General features: G+C 38.1%; 1 protein-coding gene across 4 annotated transcripts in view; it reads left to right on the top strand.

Moving 5' to 3' along the window:
* adamts9 (ADAM metallopeptidase with thrombospondin type 1 motif, 9) overlaps positions 1–22,476 on the top strand; it is a 255,565-nt gene that overhangs the window by 219,461 nt on the left and 13,628 nt on the right. For 3 of the 4 annotated variants that reach the window (XM_060835670.1, XM_060835669.1, XM_060835668.1), the window contains 8 exons: positions 197–367; positions 5,157–5,357; positions 6,046–6,175; positions 6,312–6,406; positions 6,516–6,610; positions 6,711–6,844; positions 11,702–11,793; positions 20,189–20,293. In XM_060835670.1, the coding sequence (XP_060691653.1) occupies positions 197–367; positions 5,157–5,357; positions 6,046–6,175; positions 6,312–6,406; positions 6,516–6,610; positions 6,711–6,844; positions 11,702–11,793; positions 20,189–20,293 (1,023 nt within the window). Of the gene's footprint in view, positions 1–196; positions 368–5,156; positions 5,358–6,045; positions 6,176–6,311; positions 6,407–6,515; positions 6,611–6,710; positions 6,845–11,701; positions 11,794–20,188; positions 20,294–22,476 lie in introns of those variants that run through there. The other variant, XM_060835671.1, reaches the window with a different exon arrangement.

Here is a 22,476-nt window from a genome sequence, read left to right as displayed (position 1 = left end):
CACATCATTCTCTGGGTAAAGAAGCATTTTTTGTGAATTCTCTATTGGACGTATTAATGACAACGGCTGTTAGTTTTCTGTTTCTTGTCTTTCATAATGCTATCAGGTCACTCTTAAGGTTTCTCATTTCCAATCAGATATTAAAAGGTGGTAACATGATCAAATAAAATATTATTTTTGTCTGCTTCTTTTACAGTGTAGCAAGACATGTGGTACTGGAACAAGGCATCGCCAAGTGACTTGTATCAATCAGCATTCACAAGAAGTCCATAGTTTTGAATGTGATGCAAAGAAAAGACCATCAGATGTGGAGCAGTGCAATACTCAACCTTGTGAATATATATGGATCACAGGAGAGTGGTCTGAGGTAAATGAAAATTTAAATTAATTCATGCATTTGAAAAACTCACAAATAGGATCTTTTAACTGCAAGATTTACCGATGAAACAGATGCCAATGTTAATAATTCTCATAAATCAATGAATTATAAAATTTTGTGGAAAAATTAACTATCTCAAACTCAATGTTTAACCTGAAGTTACCACTGAAATGTTGATGACATATTTTATTGCAACTGATATCCAATATCAACTAATTTTCAATGGCAATTAGGAATGGGCAATAAATGTTGGCCTAGCCAAGCATGCCCACATTCTGTGAATCAGTAAAAAATAAATAAATGTATCTAGATTTGTTATTCACACAGTAGAAGGCAATTCAAAATTGTTTTTAATATTGCTGGATTAGAAAATCTTGTGCTACATTTTTCATCTTTTTTCAGCTTACTCTAATTTACCTTGTCATTGTTTGGATTTGTTCCCCTGTTGTCATGGAGCCAATTGCCTTGCAGATCAGGAAATGTTATTTGATAACCAAATGCAGTTTTGAGCATCACATGATAGAAGAGCAGGAATTATTTTAGTTTTGATGTTGATGCATAATCGACAATACCAAATCCTGTTTCACTTATACATATTGCTCAATTCAACTTTCCACTGAAGTTCATCAGCAGCCAATTGTATATATTGGGGATATATTTGATTTAGAGCTATTGGAAATCCCTGATTTTCTTAGACATCATCACTGAAAGTTAAAATAACTATCAAAACATAAAAGACATTGAAGCTGCATAGCATGAATTCACTAAGATTATGCTTTCATTGCAAAAAAAGTGTTGAGTCAGTTGAAATACTGCATGTATTTGCATTGTAGCAGAAAGACAAAGAGAGAATTGAATAAAATGACAATGACAAAATCAGAAATTGCTGGAGAAACTCAGCAGGTCTAGCAGCTTCTGTGGAGAAAAAGCAGAGTTAATGTTTTGGGTACACTGACCCTTCTTGAGAAAGGCAATGAGTTTTATAAGATTGGATTAACATTTTTTTTAAATCCACACTAGCTCTGAAGGAGTAATTTTATATTTACTGAATGCAAAATTTCTTCATTATGATAAATTTCATATACTTTAAGTATGATTTTAAAGCTTCCTTGAATATTTTAGATTCTTCCATAAACACACAAGTATATCCCAATCATCTATTTTGCTATTTGTAAAATTTAAAAATTGAAATGAAGGAATTAAGTGAGATTTACATCCTTGTTTCCTGTTTGTGAGCATAATTCTATGTGATTGGCTGCTATCCTACTTAATGACATCACTGCTGTTGAACATCTGCGGATGTTCAGCTTGGCACCAGTTTCAAACTTACCTTGGACAAGAACATAAACACCAGGAGCAGGAGTAGGCCATCTGGACCTTTGAGCCTGCTCTGCCATTCAATAAGATCATGGCTGATCTTTTCATAGTCTCACCTCCACTTACTTGCCCTCTCACCATAACCCTTAATTCCTTTATTGTTCAAAAAGTTATCTATCCTAGCTTTAAAAACATCCACAGGACAGAGAATTCCATAGATTTGCAACCGTCTGGGTGAAGATATTCCTACTCAATTCACCCCTAAATCTGCTCTTCCTAATCTTGAGGCTATGCCCTCTTGTCCTGGTTTCCACCAGTGGAAACATCCTCTTGATTTCTATCTTATCTATCCCCTTCATAATTTTATATGTTTTGATAAGAACCCCCTCATTCTTCTAAATTCCAATGAATATCGTCCCAGTCTACTCAGTCACTCCTCTCGAGTCAACCCTCTCATTCCAGAATCAACCTACTGAACTTCCTCTACCCCCTTTCTAGTGCCAGTACATCCTTTCTCAAGTAAGGCCACCAACACTGCACACAGTCCTCCAGGTGTGGCCTCACCAGAACCCTGTACAGCTGCAATTTAACCTCTTTGCTTTTAAACTCAAATGCTTTAGTAATTAGATTAGACTTACAGTGTGGAAACAGGCCCTTCGGCCCAACAAGTCCACACCGACCCGCCGAAGCGCAACCCACCCATACCCCTACATTTACCCCTTACCTAACACTACGGGCAATTTTAGCTTGGCCAATTCACCTGACCCGCACATCTTTGGACTGTGGGAGGAAACCGGAGCACCCGGAGGAAACCCACGCAGACACGGGGAGAATGTGCAAACTCCACACAGTCAGTCGCCTGAGTCGGGAATTGAACCCGGGTCTACAGGCGCTGTGAGGCAGCAGTGCTAACCACTGTGCCACCGTGCCGCCCACACGGGCGATTTCCATTTGCCTTCTTAATTACCTACTGCACCTGCAGACCAACCTTCTTTGATTCATGCACAAGGACACCCAGGTCTCTCTGCACAGCAGCGTGCTGCAATTTCTTTACCATACAAGTAATGGTCCTTTTTTATTGTTATTCCTACTGAAATGAATGACTTCACATTTATTAACATAGAACTCCACCTGCCAGACCTTTGCCCACTCACTTAAACTATTTCCCTTTGCAAAGTTTCACAGTCCTCTGCACACTTTGCTCTACCACTCATCTTAGTGTCATCCACACATTTTGACACCCTACACTTGGTCCCCAACTCCAAATCATCTATGTAAATTGTGAATAATTGCATTCCCAACACTGATCTCTGAGGCACACTACTAGTCACTGATAGCCAACCAGATTAGCACTAATTTATTCCCACTCTTTGCTTCCTGTTGGTTAACCAATCCTCTATCTACGCTAATACATTGCCCATAATGCCTTGCAGCCTTTTGTGTGGCAACTTGTCGAATGCCTTTTGGAAATCTAGATTCACCACATCTCCTAGGTCCCCATTTTTCACCGTGTTCATAATGTCTTCATAGAATTCCAAAAGATTAATTAAGCATGACCTGACCTTCATGAACCATCTGCTCAATGGGACAGTTTCTATCTAGATGGCTTTTTTTTTTGATAATTTTCTCCACGACAGAAGTTAAGCTCACCTCCCCATCTGTCTTCCGAATAGTCTGATACCCTGTGATATTTAGCTCCCAGTCGTGACCATCCTGCAACCATGTCTCCACAATGGCTACTAAGTCATATTCATTGGTGATGATTTGTATCATGAATTCATCCATCTTGTTACGAATGCTATGAGCATTCAGGTAAAGTGCCCTTATGCTCGTCTTTGTATCCTCTTCATAAATTCCAACATCTCCAATAGTAATATCTCCTGAGTTACCCTTCCTTTTTACTTCTTTCATAGCCTGCCATTAAACCCTCCTACACAAATGCTAACCTGCTGCTTTCCTTTTTATTTACCATCATACTTCCTGTCATTATCCCCTCCCCTTCCCCCCGATGTTTAGAGTCCTAGTGACCACCCTATTTATCCTTTTCACTAGAACCCTAGTTCCAGATTAGTTCATGTGGAGACTGTCCCATCAGTACAGATCCCTCCTGTTCCAAAACTGATGCCAAGGCCCCATAAAATGGAACCCATCTTTTCCACATGATTCCATTCGCCACGTGTTTACTTTCCTAATTTTCTTATCCGTAAGCCAATTTGCATGTGGCTTGGGTTGTAATCTGGAGATTATAACCCTTGAGGACCTGTTCCTTAATTTCATTCCCGATGCTTGATAATCCCCAAACTGGTCCTCTTTCCTAGCTTGCCGATGTTGTTTGTCCCAAAGTGGACCACAACAACTGGATCTTCCTCCTCCCGCTTGAATATCCTTTCAACTGGTCAGAGATGTCCTGCACCCTGGCACTGGGCAGGCAGCACACCATGTAGCACTCCCGAACTGGCTAGCAAAGGATAATATCTATCCCCCTAATTATAGAATCCCTTACAATTACCACTTGTCTTTTTGCTCCGCCTCTTGAATGGCCTTGGTATTGTAGTCAGCTGGCTCATCCTCACCGCAGCCCTTTTCCTCATCCACACAATGAGCAAGTACCTCATAACTGTTGGACAAGGTCAAGAGCTGAGGCTCCTCTGTTCCTGAACTGCGGATCCCCATATCTGCCTCACTTGCAGTCACACCCTACTGTCCATGATCACTGATTGAATTTGAAGTACTTAATCTGCCACGTGTGACTGCCACGTAAAACAAAGCTTTCAGGTACCTCTCTTGCCACATATGTCACTAAATCTTTGTGGAGCAGCTCTCTTCAAAGTCAGCAATGAACACAAATGTCTCTCTGCCAACTACAAAGGCCAGGTGATAATATGCACTTGGAGACAGGGGAATGAGCGCATAAACCCTGACCCGTTTGTTTAAATTAATTTTATCAGATTGCTTTGAGGTTCTAGTATAGTTAAGATTTTAAATAAATCTAAAGAACATCAAACAAGATTTGAAATATCACACTTTAGAGACAAATAATCCACGCAGTAAAAGTAGGTTTCAAACACAATAATCATTAATTTTGGATTAATATGTATCTGTGAACAAACCAATTTGTGGAATACTAGTTATTTTTAAATTACTTTCCTGTCATATGCTTGTGAATGAACTAGCCTTCTAGTAAATCCTCCAAAAGCATTCTTAATCCAGAATTGTGAATATAAGAATCAACACGAGTAAAATCACAAACATGAACCCATATCCTACCTCATGATAAAGTAATGAAATAGAGTACGTCAGTGTTCTGTCAGCATGCTACTTTCTAAATTTCATACTTCTATTGCGGTGTAAAAGCTATTCTTGTGGTGTGAAATTACAATGGAATTACTCGCATTTTTGATTCCAAAACAACATTACATTAGAAAAGAAAATCAGATTAATAATTTGACTTTACTTTCAGTGCTCAGTTACTTGTGGAAATGGCTACCAGCAAAGACTTGTTTCCTGCAGTGAGGTTTATAATGGTAAGGACCCCTATGAATACGGCTACTATCATCAGATAACAACTAACTGCCCTGGGACACAACCGCCAAACATCCGTGCCTGCTCTCTTGGTGAATGTCATGTAACTGCCTCATGGAGGGTTGGAAATTGGGGAAGTGTAAGTTCATTTCAAAACTTTTCAGGACACAAGCTGTAAACCTGAGCAATCACACTGTATTTAATTTGATGCAAACTTAATAGTGTCTTATATTAATGTTTGCTTAATGCGTTGTGTCGGAATTTTACAAAGTATGTCTGTCGAATCACAATGAGGCGTCTGGGGTTAATCGTAATTCAATTTACAAGGCAGTAAATCCTATTGTATATAGAGTTCTAAGTTATATAGCCTAGTGACATTTTTCTGGTGCCTAGTAAAATTATTTTTGCAACATAAATGTTAGATACTAACAAGGAATAACATTCTTAATCTACAGATAAAAAGTTTCCACTTATAATGACATTTCTATCTCTAATAAATTTCTCTTAGTGGGAGTTCTCAATTGCCTTTGAAAATATGATTAGCATGTGTTTTATCAAAGAATGTTTGAGAGGTTGAGTTACATTACAGTTTTACTTTCCCTTGTCATGACATGACAATAATAAAGGATCATTTCAGTTAAAATATAATTTATGGTGACAGTTAAAGGTTATATTAAATTCAGAATAATGTCCATATATAACCATCAGATCAATATATCCATATCAATAATGTAACATAAATGTACTGCTTTAATCACAATGGCAACTTATAGTCACTTTACATTTAGTGCTATTAATTTCCTTTTTCTTGTCAATTCTCTTGGAAGTGTTCAGTGACTTGTGGAATAGGAATCATGCAGCGCTCAGTGTACTGTTTGACAAATGATGGACATTTAAGCAACTTGTGTAGTTTGGAGCTCAAGCCTGAAGAGAGGAGATCATGCCAGAATGGAAAATGTAAGCATTTGGAATATTAAATTCACTTTCATATAACCATAAAATATTGCCATCTGTTTTCTGTTAACAAAATATGTTCCTAATTGGTCAGAAGTACATTTTCTAAATTCTAATGAAAAGCATATTTTGCATGTAGGTGAATTTCCAGAAAGCTGTAGAGATGTGCAAAGGTTGAAAGGGTTCATGGAGGATGGTGATCATGTTCTTAATATCCAAGGAAAACAAGTGAAGGTACATGATTGTATTGTTTGACATGGGAAATGTTAGTTTTTCATAAAAATGTCATGTTTCCTTGTTTAATTTATTGCATTCTTGCATCAAAGCATTTTTGTCATTGCAGATATATTGTGTCGGCATGCTATCAGATAATCCAAGAGAGTACATCACACTGGCAAGTGGTGATGCAGAAAATTTCTCTGAAGTTTATGGTTACAGGTATAGAAAATAAAATATGGCTGTGCTGACATTTTGTTCACTTTACAAGTAGTAATTTTGTAAAATATTTTAAATATGTATTAAACTTTGTTTGATTTAGATTGCACAATCCTGCTGAATGCCCATATAATGGAAGTAGAAGAGATGACTGTCTGTGCAGAAGAGATTATCTGGCTGCAGGATTCTCTACATTCAGCAAAGTAAGGCTGGATGTCAACACTTTGCAAATAATAAGTGAGTAAAATCTTGCATCCACTTGTATTTAATTGAACCATATTGATACATTATCCCCTCTCTTTGAAACTAACATAGGAATCAAACAATGAGTTTAATGGACAAGTGAAAAAGAATGTAGACATTTTGTTTTATTTCAGTGGAAATTTTAATCTTGTCCACCAACAGGAAGTACAAATTTCTCCAGAAGCTTTAACGGTCAACACCTTTTTCCTTCCTACAGGTTTCAATTTTAACGTGTACCTCTGAGTAAGCAGAAATTATGTTAGAAAGTTCCTTCTTTAAGTACGTAGAATGGGCTTCAATAATATAACTGGGGCTGAGCTGTGTTTTTTTTTGTGCCAGTCTTCTGAACAATTGAAGCCATGAAATAAAATGCTAGGGTTAAAAGCAGCTGAGAGAATTACATTTTTATTTGTTAAAAGATCTATCCTAATGGTGCTTGAAGGAATACCATCAAACACAATATGTTCAAATCCTTTAATTGATGTTGTACCATAGATATGAAATAAAATGGATTATTGCTTTGGAATGTCTGCAGCAGTCTAAGGCTGTCCTCACTAGGGACATTTTTCTAAAGTATTGCATAATTCTATTGATGATATCCTGAAGTAGAACTAAATCTGAGTCCAGCTTGGTAGGATCTTGTATGAGTTGAGGCTAGAACTGGATTCGCAGGTAGGACACTGACATGAGCACATCTATGAGGTAACTAAGCTGTGCAAGAACACATTTATCTCTTGTTGCCTTAGCACATTCCTGATACACATTTTTTCCACTTTTGTACCACCGTTTCCCAGCCTTACTTTTTCTGCCTGCGCCCTACTGCTGTGATTGTAAAGTTTGTTCTCTGTCTGTTTCTCCCGTGCTGCATTTCCAGTAGCATGTCTATCCCATTGCTTTTGGTTTGTTTGGACCCCAGTTCGTTATGACAGAACATGTTCCAAGATGGCCCACTTGACTCTTACAGATGGGTTCATTCAAGTTTCTCACTTGTCAGGGAGTTGGCATTGCTCAGGTTGGATCTGAGATTTATTACTTAGATTGCATCATAACCTAAAACATTATGTAAATGTTGAGGGATCATGGCTGATTAGTTGAAGCACTGATTAAGGCTCAATTAGATTTGAACCTCAGTGTTGTCACATGCTACTACTGTTCGAGTTTGAAGTGTAGATCTAAAAGAAAAATAATTACTATAATCCCTATAACACTTCACCTATATGGTGGGAATTATAAACTCTCCATTGGGCAAAACAGCTCACCCATGAAGTTAACATGGAAGAGCCCCAATTCCCATTCCATTTGCAGTAACTTACAAATTTAAAGGAATTGTTTTCTTTGCAGATTGAGGTATCTGATGGAGTTACCGAAGAGTTTCATGCATGAGTACTAAATGCAATCCTGTGGCAGAGTGAAAGTTAACATCACAATCAGATGGGGAATTGGGAAGGGGTATAGCAATGTCAATTTGAACTGAAGATGTTTGGTAAGAAAAACATGCAAAAATGTCACTTGCCGCTTATCAAAAAAGGGAGTTTTAAGCTGAACGGGGTCAGGGAATCAGAGATGTAGGTGGAGAATAACAACAAATAATGAGATTTCACAATATGATTCTGTGATATTTATTGTAAAAGATATTGAAGGAATTTTGACGAGTAGTTGCATTACTGCTATTACTTTGCATTGGTGGTATAATGCGTATACGATGTATACAATGTCAATCAAGCAGGTCGCTTTCACTAGATGACATGAATCCTTCAGGAATAGTGTTGGAGCTGCTGTTTTTCTTGTAAGTGGGGAATAATCATCACACTTTTGACTAGTGCCTTGTAGGTGATGGATAGATTTTGGGAAGTTTGGCCATGAAGTTAATGATGTTGGATTCAGTGATTGTGAAGATGATTGTGAATGTCAAGGGAAGATGGTTACATGTACTCTAATTGGAGACGATCATTATCTGACTCTTAATGTGGCACAATGTTACTTGCCACTTATTAAGCCTGATGTTATCTAAGTCTTGCTGCATGCGGACACAAACTGCTCTGCATTTTCTGAGAATTTATGATTGGAACTAAACACTGTGCAGTTAGCAATGAACATCGCCACTTAGATCATTGATAAAACAGCTGAAGGTGGTTGGACCTAGGACATGACATTCTGCAAGTTTTAGAATGTTTCTCATAGATGAGAATGAAAAATGTTTTTTTTCCTGTAGCTGAGAAGCTTAAAGGAAGGTGTTTAAAGTATACTGGCTGCTGCAACACTAAATTTAATGGATATGGGATTCTGCTTGTCAATTTTCTATAGGAGATTCTGTATTCAGAATCCATTAGATCTTTAATATCATGCTGATTGTTCACTGCACAATAATGTACACTCAATGAAAAGTGTGTGAAAAATAGTCACAGATTAATTCATTTTGCTGGATTGAAACAAATGGTGAACAGAAAGCTATTCCCAAAAATGTAAATGGAAGAATGTAAAAGTAATTGACTGATTGTTTAAAAAAATCCTTAGACAAATAAATTGTGACAGTTCCAGAACAGAAATGTTCCAGTGTGTACTACGTTTTACAACGTATGGAGATTTTTTTACTCTAGTTTGTTTAGAAATTCTGGTTGTACATATATACTCATTTAAATAAAAGAGAAAGAATTCTGTTGTTTGTACATTCATTATGTACAGATGGTGAACATTAACTGGGATTCACTTGTGCCACTATAAATAGGAACAAATTGAAACTGCGATTGTTGGATGAGGAGGTGCAAGTGTGTAACGTGCATCTCCAGAAATAAATACTATCCAATTCCATCCTTCGCCATCTGGCTTTCTGCATTAAAATACTGATGTTATATTCTTTTTTGCAAAGCCTTGTTTGAGAAGATCATGGTTTAAAGAGGATTTACAGGTCAGCATGTGACAAACTGACCACACTGACTCTGAACAAGATTCTCCCACCAGTACTCCTGTTTAGTGAGCCAGTATACTGTTACCATTGTCCTCTAGAGTGTCACCTAGTTGGAAGACAAATATCTTCAAATATGAATTTTCTTAACACAGAAGTGTAAGCTCTCCCAAGTAAATATCTCAGATGATGTAATACTAGCTCATTGAGCACAGAACTGCATGCTCTGCATTAGTTCATCAAATCTCCTCCAACACCACCTTCCAAACCCACAACTTCTACCTGGATGAGGGTAGCAGATGCATGAGAACACCATAAGCTGTGAGTTTTCCTTGAACTGAGATGCCATCCTTCATTGTTGCAGGGCCAAAACCCTGGCATTCACTGACAAGCAGTATTATGGGTATCCCTACACCTGAAAGACTGCAGCAGTTCAAGAAGGCAGCTCATTACTACCTTCTCCAGGGCATATATGGATAGGTGATAACTGCTGACCTGGGCAGCAGCACCAACATCACATGAATGAATTTTTTTAAAAATGTACCATTTCAAACCAGCCCTGTACCAAGTAAGCTGATGTCAGTGCTGCTAAAATTGTCAGTGTGTCCCATAGCAGGCAAAAATAAGCCAGACTATTGCTTCTGTTAAGGATTCAACAACTGAGTGGAAACTTTAATATGAATGGAGGGATAAGACTGGGTTATTTTATATTCCTTCATTCCCCTCCTTGACCAAACAACAAGTTAACCCTTCAGCAAAGGTTTCCCCCAACTGCAAGTGGATCTATTACTTCACAGAGACCTCCGTCCCCTTTTTTTTGGATCAGGGTTTTTTGAGGTTTCAGGGATGGCTACCAGCAGTTGAACTGGTGATCCAATGGATAAAGGAAATGTGCTATTATGGTACAACATTTGCTGGAGCAGCTGAAATAGTTTTAATTAAATGAAGTATACAGAGATTTCTCACTAGATTAAAAAGGCAGAATGATTAAGAATCTGCTAAACCATAACAACATTTTGTGAGTTGCTGTGAATGTTTTGACCTGCCTCCCACTGTCATAGAAATTCACAGACTTTTATCCCAGATGGTACTCCTTTAAATTGGTTAGAAGGCACAGAATGGGAGAAAACTCTAAACTGTGCTGTTCCCCTCTATTTAACATATTTTTCTAATCAGCTTGTTCAAAGATGTCATGATCAGACCTCTGGAGTTGGTGGGACTTGAACCGAGGCCTCCCAATCTAGAGCTACCAATGCACCACAAGAGGGCTCTTCCCCTTTATTTAAATATGAAAGCACAAACTATATGTAGCTGATGCTGTTAGACTGCCTTCACAATCCATTTACCTACATTGTACAACCTGAGACTATCCTTTGCCTTTCATGAAAGTACTAATGCAAACTGCAGTGAAATTTCATAAATTCGAGCATCTTTATATGAGAGATATTCTCCTGAGCCTAACCGAATATCTCTTCGCCCCATCAGGCAAATATGCATGGATATCCATCATAAGCAGGAGTTGGAAATCTAGTTCATTCAAACTCAGAATCAAAACTCAAATATTCCATTTCCCACCAAATAAGATCAACATAGAAAAGACGTTAATTCCCAGGCATGTTCTTTCTAGTGTTATCATGTGATGGTAAAACTTATTCTGAGGATGACACTATTTACAATGGTGCAAAAGCATCGAAATGGCAATTTAAAAAAAAATAAACTATTTCTAATTATCCTTGCACCACTTTCCAGCAGTGACCATGGAAAGATTAAACTATTGTTCATCTAAGTCAAAAAACCTTATTTAGTAACATCTAAAATGCAAGTTCAGTATGTATGAGTAGGGTATATATTATTCAAAATTACAATGATTAATATTGTTATTGCATATTGCCTCTTCACCTTGACTTTTTTGCATATCTTCAACAACACAATTATTTCTGTCTTTATAGCAACAGACTTGTACTTTGCACAGACACTTGAAGGTCGATCAGTTCCATTTGCTACAGCTGGTGACTGTTATAGTGCTGCCAGATGTCCACAGGTAACAGCTTTATCTTCTTGATTATCTGCTCCTTTGTCTATTATTGTGTGATTTGGCATATTTAAAATGTAACTATTGATTGTGGTTAAAGTTGTATTTACTAAATCATGCAATCTATATGGTCTGACATTAGAGTATCATTTACAGACTATAATTTATGGAGCTAAAGTGCTGCTTAACCATTACAAACATGATGTATCTATTGAGTCTGTAAAATTAACAAAAAAAAATTCATATTTTACAGTGATAACTTGGTAACAAATCACAAAGAACTGTAAAGCTAATAAAATATTTTCTGAAGAATACTGTTCCTTTGCCGATCTGATATTTACCCCTGAGCTCATTGTACAGCTACACAAACATATTAAACTGGAAGAACTGTTTTATTATGATTCCTTTTAAGGAATTAAATTAGTTGAGTGTATCAGAATAACTTTTTAAGATAATCAGTAGGTCAAGAGACAAAAATCTTGTAAAAAACATTGTCAATGCCTCAAAATTACTTAAATGTCTTTTAAATAGAATATGATACAATTGAATATTTTTGCTTTTCTTTAAAACACACTATTTAATTTTCTAGCAAAAATATAATTTCTCTCTTATTGTTCATTAAATGCATTTGTATCGGTGTTCCTGTGTACTCACCTACACACTAAAACATATGATAAAATGTAATGTGGACTATAACCAATGAAAGAATGTTCTTCATATTCTGAGTAAGAAACCAATTGATGCACAAAAATAGAAAATAGTATTAATTTGCATTTTTCACATTTGCATAAAGTATAGTAAAGTTGATATTTCCAAGTGTATTTCTACCTTTACACTTATTCAGATTCTGATATGATTATACATATTTCTCATACTACAGGTTAATTAAAATATATTTCTGCAGACATGAGTGATCAGTACATAACACATCGAAATCCACTTTTGTCTATTTTTGTTTTGTAATACATGTAGGTTCTCATTAGGATCACAGCAGTGTGAAAACAGGAATAGGCCATTCAGCCCACTCACAGTTCACCATTTATTTAAATCACGGCTGTTTTATGTATTGATTTCATCTCCATAGACTTGTCCAATAATGGTGTGCAGGCCAAAATGTTTCCACCAGGTCTGCAATACAGGAAGTAGAACTGGACAAGTTTGCAAGGAGATGCTTTTCCACTCAGTGCTCCTTTCTCTCCCATGATTGCTGCTGATAGGCTCATCAGAGCCTAAAGGCAGCATACAAACAGCTTTTGATTGGAGGAGCAATGAGCTGTGCAAATGGGTCTAGCTCTGCAAGTGGGACAAGTGCCTGCTGGGTATATGAAAGGAAGCGGCTCCAAGTCAGCAAGTGGGTAGGGAAGGACATTTCATTGCAACAAGTTGGCTGTGGGAAGACAAGATTCTGTATCGCACATGAGTCATTAATTAATCACATAATTGCAATCAGTTTTTGCTTCATATTTTAAAAAACGTTCTGTTCCCTATTATGCCATTTACTCACTGGCCCTCCTAAAAGGAGAAAATGTGAAATTTTCCCTTCACCTTGTGATACAATTGGATAATGCAAATCTACCACTTTGGTTCCTTAGATATATATTTTTGTGGAGCTTAAAATTAAGCTACTTTACCTGGTGGTTTGGAGGAAAGCAAGTATAAAAAACTTATTCTAAGAAATCCAGAGGAAAAGAAGAAATTCTCTAATACACAAAATAGACTGAAGACAAAAGTCCTGTATGTATACTAGAAGAACTCACCATTTTTGTTTGTTTTTGGATCACTGGGCAGGATGCAGGATTTTCCCATCCCTTGTGTGGCATGAGAAATGGTCAGAAAGATGGGAAAAAGACAGTGAAAATTAAAAATCCGATTCTTGACATAGGTAAACTTTTCTGTCTTTTCCCTCAAGCCTTAAATGGTGGCTTCAAGATCTCACCATTGAGCAGTGACTACCTTTAATTCCACGTAATTAATTCTCATTAAAATGCTTTTTTTTCCCAATTGTTATGCAAATACCGCTTCCCTATGTGCTCTATAGCCATCATCATCCTTGAACCTTCGTCCATATATACGGACAACATCTGCAATCCAGCAGTCTCAACACATTCATCATGCCTGCTCTTGGACCAGCTCAGACACAATTTCAGTTTTTCAAGTCTTTACCTTAGATTTCAGGAACATGAATGACTTGGATGTTAATGCTAGGTTGCCTCGCAAGCACAGACAGACAGGCATTTCATGCAACTACACAGCATGCTGTTATGCTCAGATGGACATGTGCACCTTATAGCTTTTAACTTGCTTGCTTAGAGTTTGTTCACTGTAGCACTTATTTGGAGACAGACATCCCATGTCTACTTGTTTTCTTAGTGTACACTGACTGACCTCAGCCCCAACTTACAGGCTGCCACCCTCTGTGGGGCATTGCTTTCTAAGTAGGCAGTGTGTTTAGTGCTGAGTTACAGGTTGCCAGAACCCATGGCTTGCATTGTTTTTTGGTGCATAGTGAGAGGCAAGCAGCTTGTGACAATTTAGAAACACTGAACATTCAATCTACCAGTCAGATAGGAAGTGGATCTGTCACTATGCATTATATCATATTAGTTTAATGTCGGAGTTGCAGCATGTGCCAGCAGAAAACATGGTAAACATTGCATGTGCTTCATGCAAATGACTATATGTGAAAGTCAGAAAGGTAAAAGACTTAGTGGGGTGAAGGGTAATCTCAGTCAATCAGTCAGTCAGTGAGGACCACTATAGTCAATCACAGGCTGGTCCAATTTCTGTGAAGGGGATTGACCACATTCAGTCAGGCACTTAGGCCTAAGAGTGCAAGAATCTATGTAGTCCAGGGATCAGTCATAGTCAGTCCTGCGAGTCAAGTGCAAGCAGTCCTGGGATTACAGCTTAGTCACTCAATACTATTGATAAATCAATCAGGGATGGGCTATGGTCAGTTGTGGCTGTCCTATCAAGTCAGTCTGTGGGAAGCGAGGTGTATATGCCTCAGTCACCCTGGGGTTTAGACAATAATGGCCAAGGCTTCTATCAGGGAGCAGCCAGTGGATTCCTGGGGAAAGAAGCCAAATCACGGGATTGGCTTAATTGTATTCTGTTACTGAGGGAATGATGCCATAATAAAGGGCCATTGGAGAGCATAGGGTGGGACTTCATTCACAGTTGCTTACTGACAGTGTAGCATGGACATTTTGCTTAAGCAACATAGAACTAGATATGGTCACATACCTTCATATGAAAACATGACAGTCACTTCTTTGGAATGTCTCCATGCTGTACTTCATGAAGTTTTAACAGGAGGCTTCACTTTTATAGGTGTGAGGCCATTATCTTTGTAATGTTCCCCACAGATTGCCTGCTCATGGGCTTCACATGGTAAATACCATTGATGGTTTCATTGTGGCCTTAGTGCTACTTTAAATGTAATATAAAAGGAGATGGTGTCAGCTTCGACAACAAGAACAGCAACATACTGTGGCTGCTGCAAGCTTCCTCATGGAGAAACAGCAAGTGAAGATCGCTCAAAGAAGCTGAGGTCAATGATGAGATCCAGGACTTAAAGACGTCAATGTTGTTTCCTTAACTCTCTAAAAGACAATGGAGGCACTAATTAAAGATATACGAACCATCAACTCTGAATTGTGTCATCTGGTGGAGGAGGATTTGCATTCAGAAGGAATGGGTGGCATTCCCATACTACTAGTTGTCCACATCACAGTTCCCTGCACCTTTATGCCTATGGCATATTCAAGGATGAACTGGGGACCTGTTGGCCTCTCCTAATCCTTGACCCATAAATGCACTTGGGATGTAACTAATGAGATTTTCTCCAGATCATTATTGTTCTTATCCTTCCTCTATGTCAATGAGAGTCAAAAGGTCCAGGGAGTGGAATTCTCCAGTATCACTGGCTTCCCCATTTACCGGATGCATTCAAATAGACCCACATTGCTTTAAGAGCGCCTGCATACTAAATTTCACAATTCATTTAAAGAAAAGACTCTCTCCATCAATGCTCAAATTCTTTGTGATCATCTGTGGTTAATTATGGAAGTGTCTCTCTCTCCCCCTCATACCCCCGCAAGCACACATATATAAGTCTACGGGGTGAATTTGCAATTGCAGATTTGTATTTGCAGATATATTCAATTTTGTGCAAAAAGCACAACCTGTAGGCAGTCACTCCATGTGATATTTTATAAATTTCTACTATGGAAATAGAACCAATCGTTGGAATAGAGAGACTCTAACCTCACACCTTTAATGCATTGTCAGAACTGAGATGTCACCTTTTTTTTATAAAACCTAAAGTTATCTCAGGAATGTGACTTGAAATAAGTTCTGGGATTTGCATATTAATGAATCAAAATCTACAACCCATTCTAAGTGATTAAAAACTTAACAGCAATCTAGATTTGCTCAATACGTTGCAGCAATTGTATGATACTTTGATCTTTTACTCTAAATTCTGTGTCCTATGATCCTACCCCACTAGCTACCTGAAGAAGGAGCTATGCTCCGAAAGCTTGTACTTCCAAATAAACTTGTTGGACTATAACCTGGTGTTGTGTGATTTTTAAGTGGAATAAGATAAATCCTCTGCTTGTGTTTCCACTAGAGCCAAAGTGGAACAGGCTCCTTAAAATGAAGATTCAATGCCTGGATTATTTCATTCTGCAGTATAGCCCAGAAAGAATGTCCTGCATTATTGTTATATGCCGCGTCCTTCACAGCTGGAGCCAACAAAAGAAGTATATTCTAGATGCAAAAGAAATGAAGGAATGATGGCAACCTACAGAGGATGAAGATGAGACTGAGGATTCACCAGGAAGGCCTTCCAAGAGAGCATGATGGAACAAATTATCACAGAGCCCAAGAGGCCAGAAATAAGATCACTGAAACTTGTCCCCAGGATGAATGAAATGCATTTGATTTCCTTTTTGATTGTTTAAGATTCTATTGTTAATATGGCAAGCAGCCATTCCTTCATGCAAAGGACATGTAGACCTTGTTATTTTTATAGTTCCTGAGCCTTGGGTTGCTGAATTAGTGTCCTGCTTTCCATGAGATTATATACTTTGGGCAATCCCACTTTAAAGTATCTAAACATTACATCTCCTAATGACCATCATGGGAAAAGCAACAGTCAGAGGAGTCAGTTTAGGGAACTCTTAAGATGTTGGTGAGGATGCCATTTGAATGTTGTGCAGTGGGGTCTCTCATAATATCAAGGATATTGAGAGGAATTTCCTTTTGACCGTTTCATGATCCCTAACCCTTCAATTTTTCAAAGTGTGTGTACACTGCTGAGTTACCCTAAAATGCTTGAGCATTCTCTAGGACAACACTGAACCTGCAAGAAGTGGCACTTTGTACAGCTTCTCTTATTGGACCAAACTGTGACTATGAGGGGGTTTGGACATGCAAGATGTCTATTATATATATTTCTCAGTCTTGAAAAGAGATAAATAGAATGATGTGTGGGATCACTGATTCTACTCTCACTCAGAGGATGGGTGTAAGTGTGGATAGTGGTGCAGGCCCTAGCAAGGATCCCATATGTCTGAGGCTATTTGTAGACAAGATCAGTTGCTTGTAAAACATGAGGAATGTTTGGTCATTTTGTTCATCCTTCGGATATCTGAAGTGGCTGCTCATCTCTCACAGGGTGTGACTTAATCAGGTCCAACAGTAAAGTTGACCCGACAGCAAACATTTTAACACAGCAAGTGAAAATAAATTAAATACATCAAATGCTGTCTATGTAATGTCACATGAACCATAAGTGTACCCTTAGTGTATTTTCTTCTTTTTCTCTCTCTCTCTCTCACTATGACGAAGTGCAGTCCCAGCTTTCAGAACTGAGGTGGAGGGAGCCGCTCAGTGGTTTGCCCTGGAGTTTGTCAGACATGGGAGTCATTCACAAGTGTCTTTGGGTCTAGAAGATCCAGGCCTGCTGAGAGCCTCCTGCCCAGATGTAGCCTTAGTCTACTTGGATAGACCTTCTGGAGGCTTGACATCACATCGCAGTGGAAGGGTCTGGCATCTTTGCAGTGATTTGAGAATTAACTTTTGGGGGCCTTTTTCTCCCTATGTGTATCTGTTCATATCTCCCCTTCCCCCACATGCCTTGCCATTGATGCTAACTACCTATAGATACAGTGATGGAGTGCAAGACCATGCATACGTCTGGCAGACACTGAGTCTGCTTGATCTGCCCCTCAAATGCAGTCCAAACTGTCCAACCAGACACACATGACAGAGCCAGAACAGTACTGATAATGTTGGTGGACTCATCAATTCTTCATTCAACTTAGCCAGTGCCTCTGACAAACCTGCCTGCTGTTCCTATGCAATTTGACAAAGTCATTAATGGCAGAGACCATGAAATTGTCTTCTGTGTGGAGCTGAGCAGCTGCCTGCTGTGTGACAATCCTCTGAGTATCAGAAACCTGGAGATTCTGTCATTGACCAGCTGTAGAGATGTTTTAGTGGAGTACCACCCAAATTATGCACCTGAAAGAAAATCTACCAAGGTGGAAAATCTGAGCTGCAGGAGGCTGTAGGTGTTAACCTTACCAGTCCATCCCCGATGGGTCATTGGCTTCCTCCTCAAGGTGGAGGGGAAGCTGAGGATCTGATGGCCACATTTTGGAGGTTCACTAGCACTTGTCAAAGATGCCTAAAAGTTTATGCAAATTAAGAATTAATTAGTGGTAGTAAAGGAAGAACAGCAAAGCACAATGAAACTTATAGACTTGGTTACCCATTCAGGTCTTCCATCACCATGGCTAGTCATGCTGTTCTCCATCAATATGGAATATTTTCTGCTTGTCGGGAGTGAGGGGTCTGACATCTGCCAATCTCTCCATGTCAAGGATCCTTAGTGGTATGAGTATGCAGTTAGAGTTAGGGCGAGTGCACGATAGCAGAGGAAAGATGGTGGCACTTATCCTTGCGGAGTGCAGATGAGCATTTCTACTGAGCATTTCTTTTCAGCTGAGACCCAGCAGTGATCAGGGTTGCAGTTTGTGTTCAGTCTGGCTGGGGCTGATGGCATAGCCTCATGTTGTGGCCAGCTGATAAAGGAAGCCGTACTCTTCACCACCCTGTCCACCAAACCTCCAGAGAGCAAATTTTCTTTTCATCTGGTCCATGTATTTAGTAAGAAAAATGGTTGAGCAACAACATTAAGAGGGCCAGTTAGGTGCCATGTAGCTGGACTTTAAGTATGGCACTAGTGGTGTGAAAGCCAAAACGTCCCGACCGTGCCAAAAGTTTCCACAACTCCAGCTATACGATTCCTTAAGAAAAGCACTTTGGAACCCAGTTATATTATGAATGAGGTGAGCAGAAAATTGCATGAGAAAAGTCACTGAGCTATGGTAGACTAGGAACTCTGAATCTCACCCGACAAAACATTTCAACTGCAATTGGGAATATGCAGGCTATAAGGATGGATGCCAAATATAATATTTATTGTACATTGTAGCCCTGTGAAGATGATAGTGGGTATCCTACAACAGTTTCTAATGATATTGATTAATGTTCACACAGAGTAATACTTATAATCAGAATGTAGTTCATGATTTATTACTTCCAATTGCATTAGGGAAAGCTAAATTAACCTACTCGATTAAAATGATCATGCATGTCATAGGCCTTCTACATTTCCAATGACATTTATCTTTGTATAATTGTTATTGTCTGTTTAATGAAAAAGTAACAATTTTTATAATACTTCAAAAGAAGAGCTTGTATAGTAATGCATAAATGTTTTAACATGCAGCTATGAGATGATAATATTTATCTGAATCAAATCTTCTATTTGCAAGCACAACAGCAGTGCCCTCTGCAGAAAGTTCTGAAATAATGCAATTGGATGGTAGAAATTGCCTTAGTCATTTTTATAAGTCTAGGTATAATAGCTTAGCGTAGAAACTCTATACTTTCAGAAACTCTGAAGAAGGTTCACTAGGCTCAAAACATTAACTCTGCTTTCTGTCCACAGGTGCTGCAAAACCTACTGAGTTTCTTCAGCAATTTCTGTTTTTCAGATTTCCAGCATCCAGAATTCTTGCTTTATAACGGGAACTCTTTTTTAAAGATTATTAAAGCATTACAATTTATACCATTATTCACAAGTAATTTCACAAGGATATGCAAATTGATAATATTTTACTATTAATACTTATAGTAATCTGCAGGGTGTTGTTTTTCCCATTTTTATTCACTTTATGTGTGTTGACATAAAACTTCCATTGGCTTAGATCTAACAAATAAAGCTTTATGTTATATTAATTCAAAATCTAATGGTCTGATGTGAATTTTGCAAACTCTTATAAATATGGACAGTTTATAGTAACTGAAGGATATTATTTTTCAGGGTCAATTCAGTATTAATCTTTCTGGGACAGGACTCAGAGTGTCGGAATCAACAAGGTGGATTTCACAGGGAAATTATGCTGTTGTAGAAATACAGAGATTACTGGTGAGGATCTAATGAAAAATGTGGTTCAATATTATTTGAAGAAAAATAATTTCATTTGTGTTCAATATTGTTTAGTGAAAATATAGTTGCATTTCAATGATTTGATAACTGATATGTTCACTTGTCCTTCCTTTATATCAGATGATATTTATGATGTGTACAGCTATTTTCAAGAGATCGCTAGCATTATTCTAGGAAATCTTATAATGCTAATGTTTGTGGCTAGTAATTATGTAGTATAACACAGTAAAACAGATTTGCTAAGTGCTTCAATTTTATCCAAAGAGATTGTTGTTCCATTTTCCAAAGTGGGGTCAGGAACCTAACATCTGACTGAATTCTAGTTCCTAACTGCCTTTGAGCTTGATTTGGAGGAGCTGGTGTTGGACTGGGGTGTGCAAAGTTAAAAATCACACAACACCAGGTTATAGTCTAACAGGTTTATTTGGAAGCACTAGCTTTTGGAGCACTGCTCCTTCATAGGGTGGTTGGTGGAGCAGCCCTCCGAAAGCTGGTGCTTCCAAATAAACCTGTTAGACTATAACCTGGTGTTGTGTGCTTTCTGAGCTTGTTATTTTTAAATGCTGATGCCCCACATGGGCAAGAGACAAGCTTAGATACTCAAAAAGTTTTTTAAAAATCACCTCTCCAAAAATTAATGGCTTCATTGAATGAGAAGACCCATTAAAAAAAAACACTCTGAAGGATGTGCATGGAAGAGGAGATCTGGAAGTTCAAATGTCGAATGAAAATGCAAATACAGATGGACAATCATTGGACCTTAACTTATGAATGCTACATAAAGTTTTGATGCTCTAATACCAAACATATAGTAAATCATTTGAGATCACATAGTGTAGATTCACCTGATGATGCGAGGGGTGAAGACTATAATTAAAAGCAGAGACCTGAGAAATTGGCTCTATTATGGAGACTGGAAAGCGAAGAAGACATTTTTAAAGTTTAATGGTTTTGAGATAAGTATTATTTTCTCTTGGTGAGAAGTTGAAGTGTGATCATCAGTTTAAAATTAGCAATAGCTAAGTGAGGGGAAAGGTTAGGAGACTTTGCCCTAAGAAGCAACTGAACCAGAGAACGTTGAGAGAAAAGTGAATAAACATTTACAAAGTGCTATAAAGGGAGCATGCAACAATGGGATTAGTTTTGGATTGATGTATTAAAAATCTATCCTGTAAACTGGAACAGCACTACACAGAGCCAAACAAAAGACTGCAGTAAAATTCTGATGTAGAAGTATAAAAGACTAATTGTGCCAACTTGACTCTTGTTTTTAATTTAACTCATTTCAAATGAATGGAAAATAAAAAAAAGCAAGGTGTATAATTAAAGGTTTACCAGTTTTCTAATAATTAAAAAATAATCTCCATTACTATTGCTTAGTTCTTGCAAATTGTACAGATGCTTATTGGTGATAGACTATGGTGGATACGTGGGCGTCTTACAGGATATAGAGGCATTAAATAGTAAGAAAAAACATGGATCTTCATGCATGGGAAAGATATACAGAGCAGTAAAAGATACAGAAATCATTAGTAAAAGTTTCAAAACAGAAATATGAAAACAAATTTGTAAGGAATATGAAAATCAACAGTTTTATTTTGCAATCAGATTTGGAAAAGGGGGTTATCAGAAAAAGGATGGGTCACTTGAAAATGAATGACAGTGTTATTAAAAACCTCAATATGTTAAATAAAAATAGAGGAAGAGGTCAGCATGCCCAACCTCTAAAGGAAGCTTCTATTGAATCAGAGACAGTGTTTTGCATTTTTGTCTGGGCTGGGAATACCCAAGCTGTGTACTTGTGCGGTTTTCAAAGTGCACACCTGATTCTCTTATGACTTTACGGGGGAATCTTGACTTTTTGCTCAAAGACCAGATTTGTAGTTCACTGGGAGTCTCAGTGGAATAATGAAGAGTGTGGGTGCAGAGACTAGTCAGTTCTCCAGTACAGCAGTCCAGCAAACAGGATCATTTAAAAGCTCTCTGAACCTCATTCCCTCACATCCTAATGCAATCTAAATTCCACTTCAGATTTCCTTTGCCACCTCTATGTCCCCATTTGTATCCACCACAGCCACTAATCAAACACTCAGCTGTGCAGTTCCCAAGAACCAAGCAATATCAATGGCACTTATTTTAACACCAGTAAACCTTTAATCGTC

This window comes from Hemiscyllium ocellatum, chromosome 14 (assembly GCF_020745735.1).
Source record: "Hemiscyllium ocellatum isolate sHemOce1 chromosome 14, sHemOce1.pat.X.cur, whole genome shotgun sequence".
Taxonomy (NCBI): Eukaryota; Metazoa; Chordata; class Chondrichthyes; order Orectolobiformes; family Hemiscylliidae; genus Hemiscyllium; species Hemiscyllium ocellatum.
This window is presented reverse-complemented; position numbering and strand designations above follow the sequence as displayed.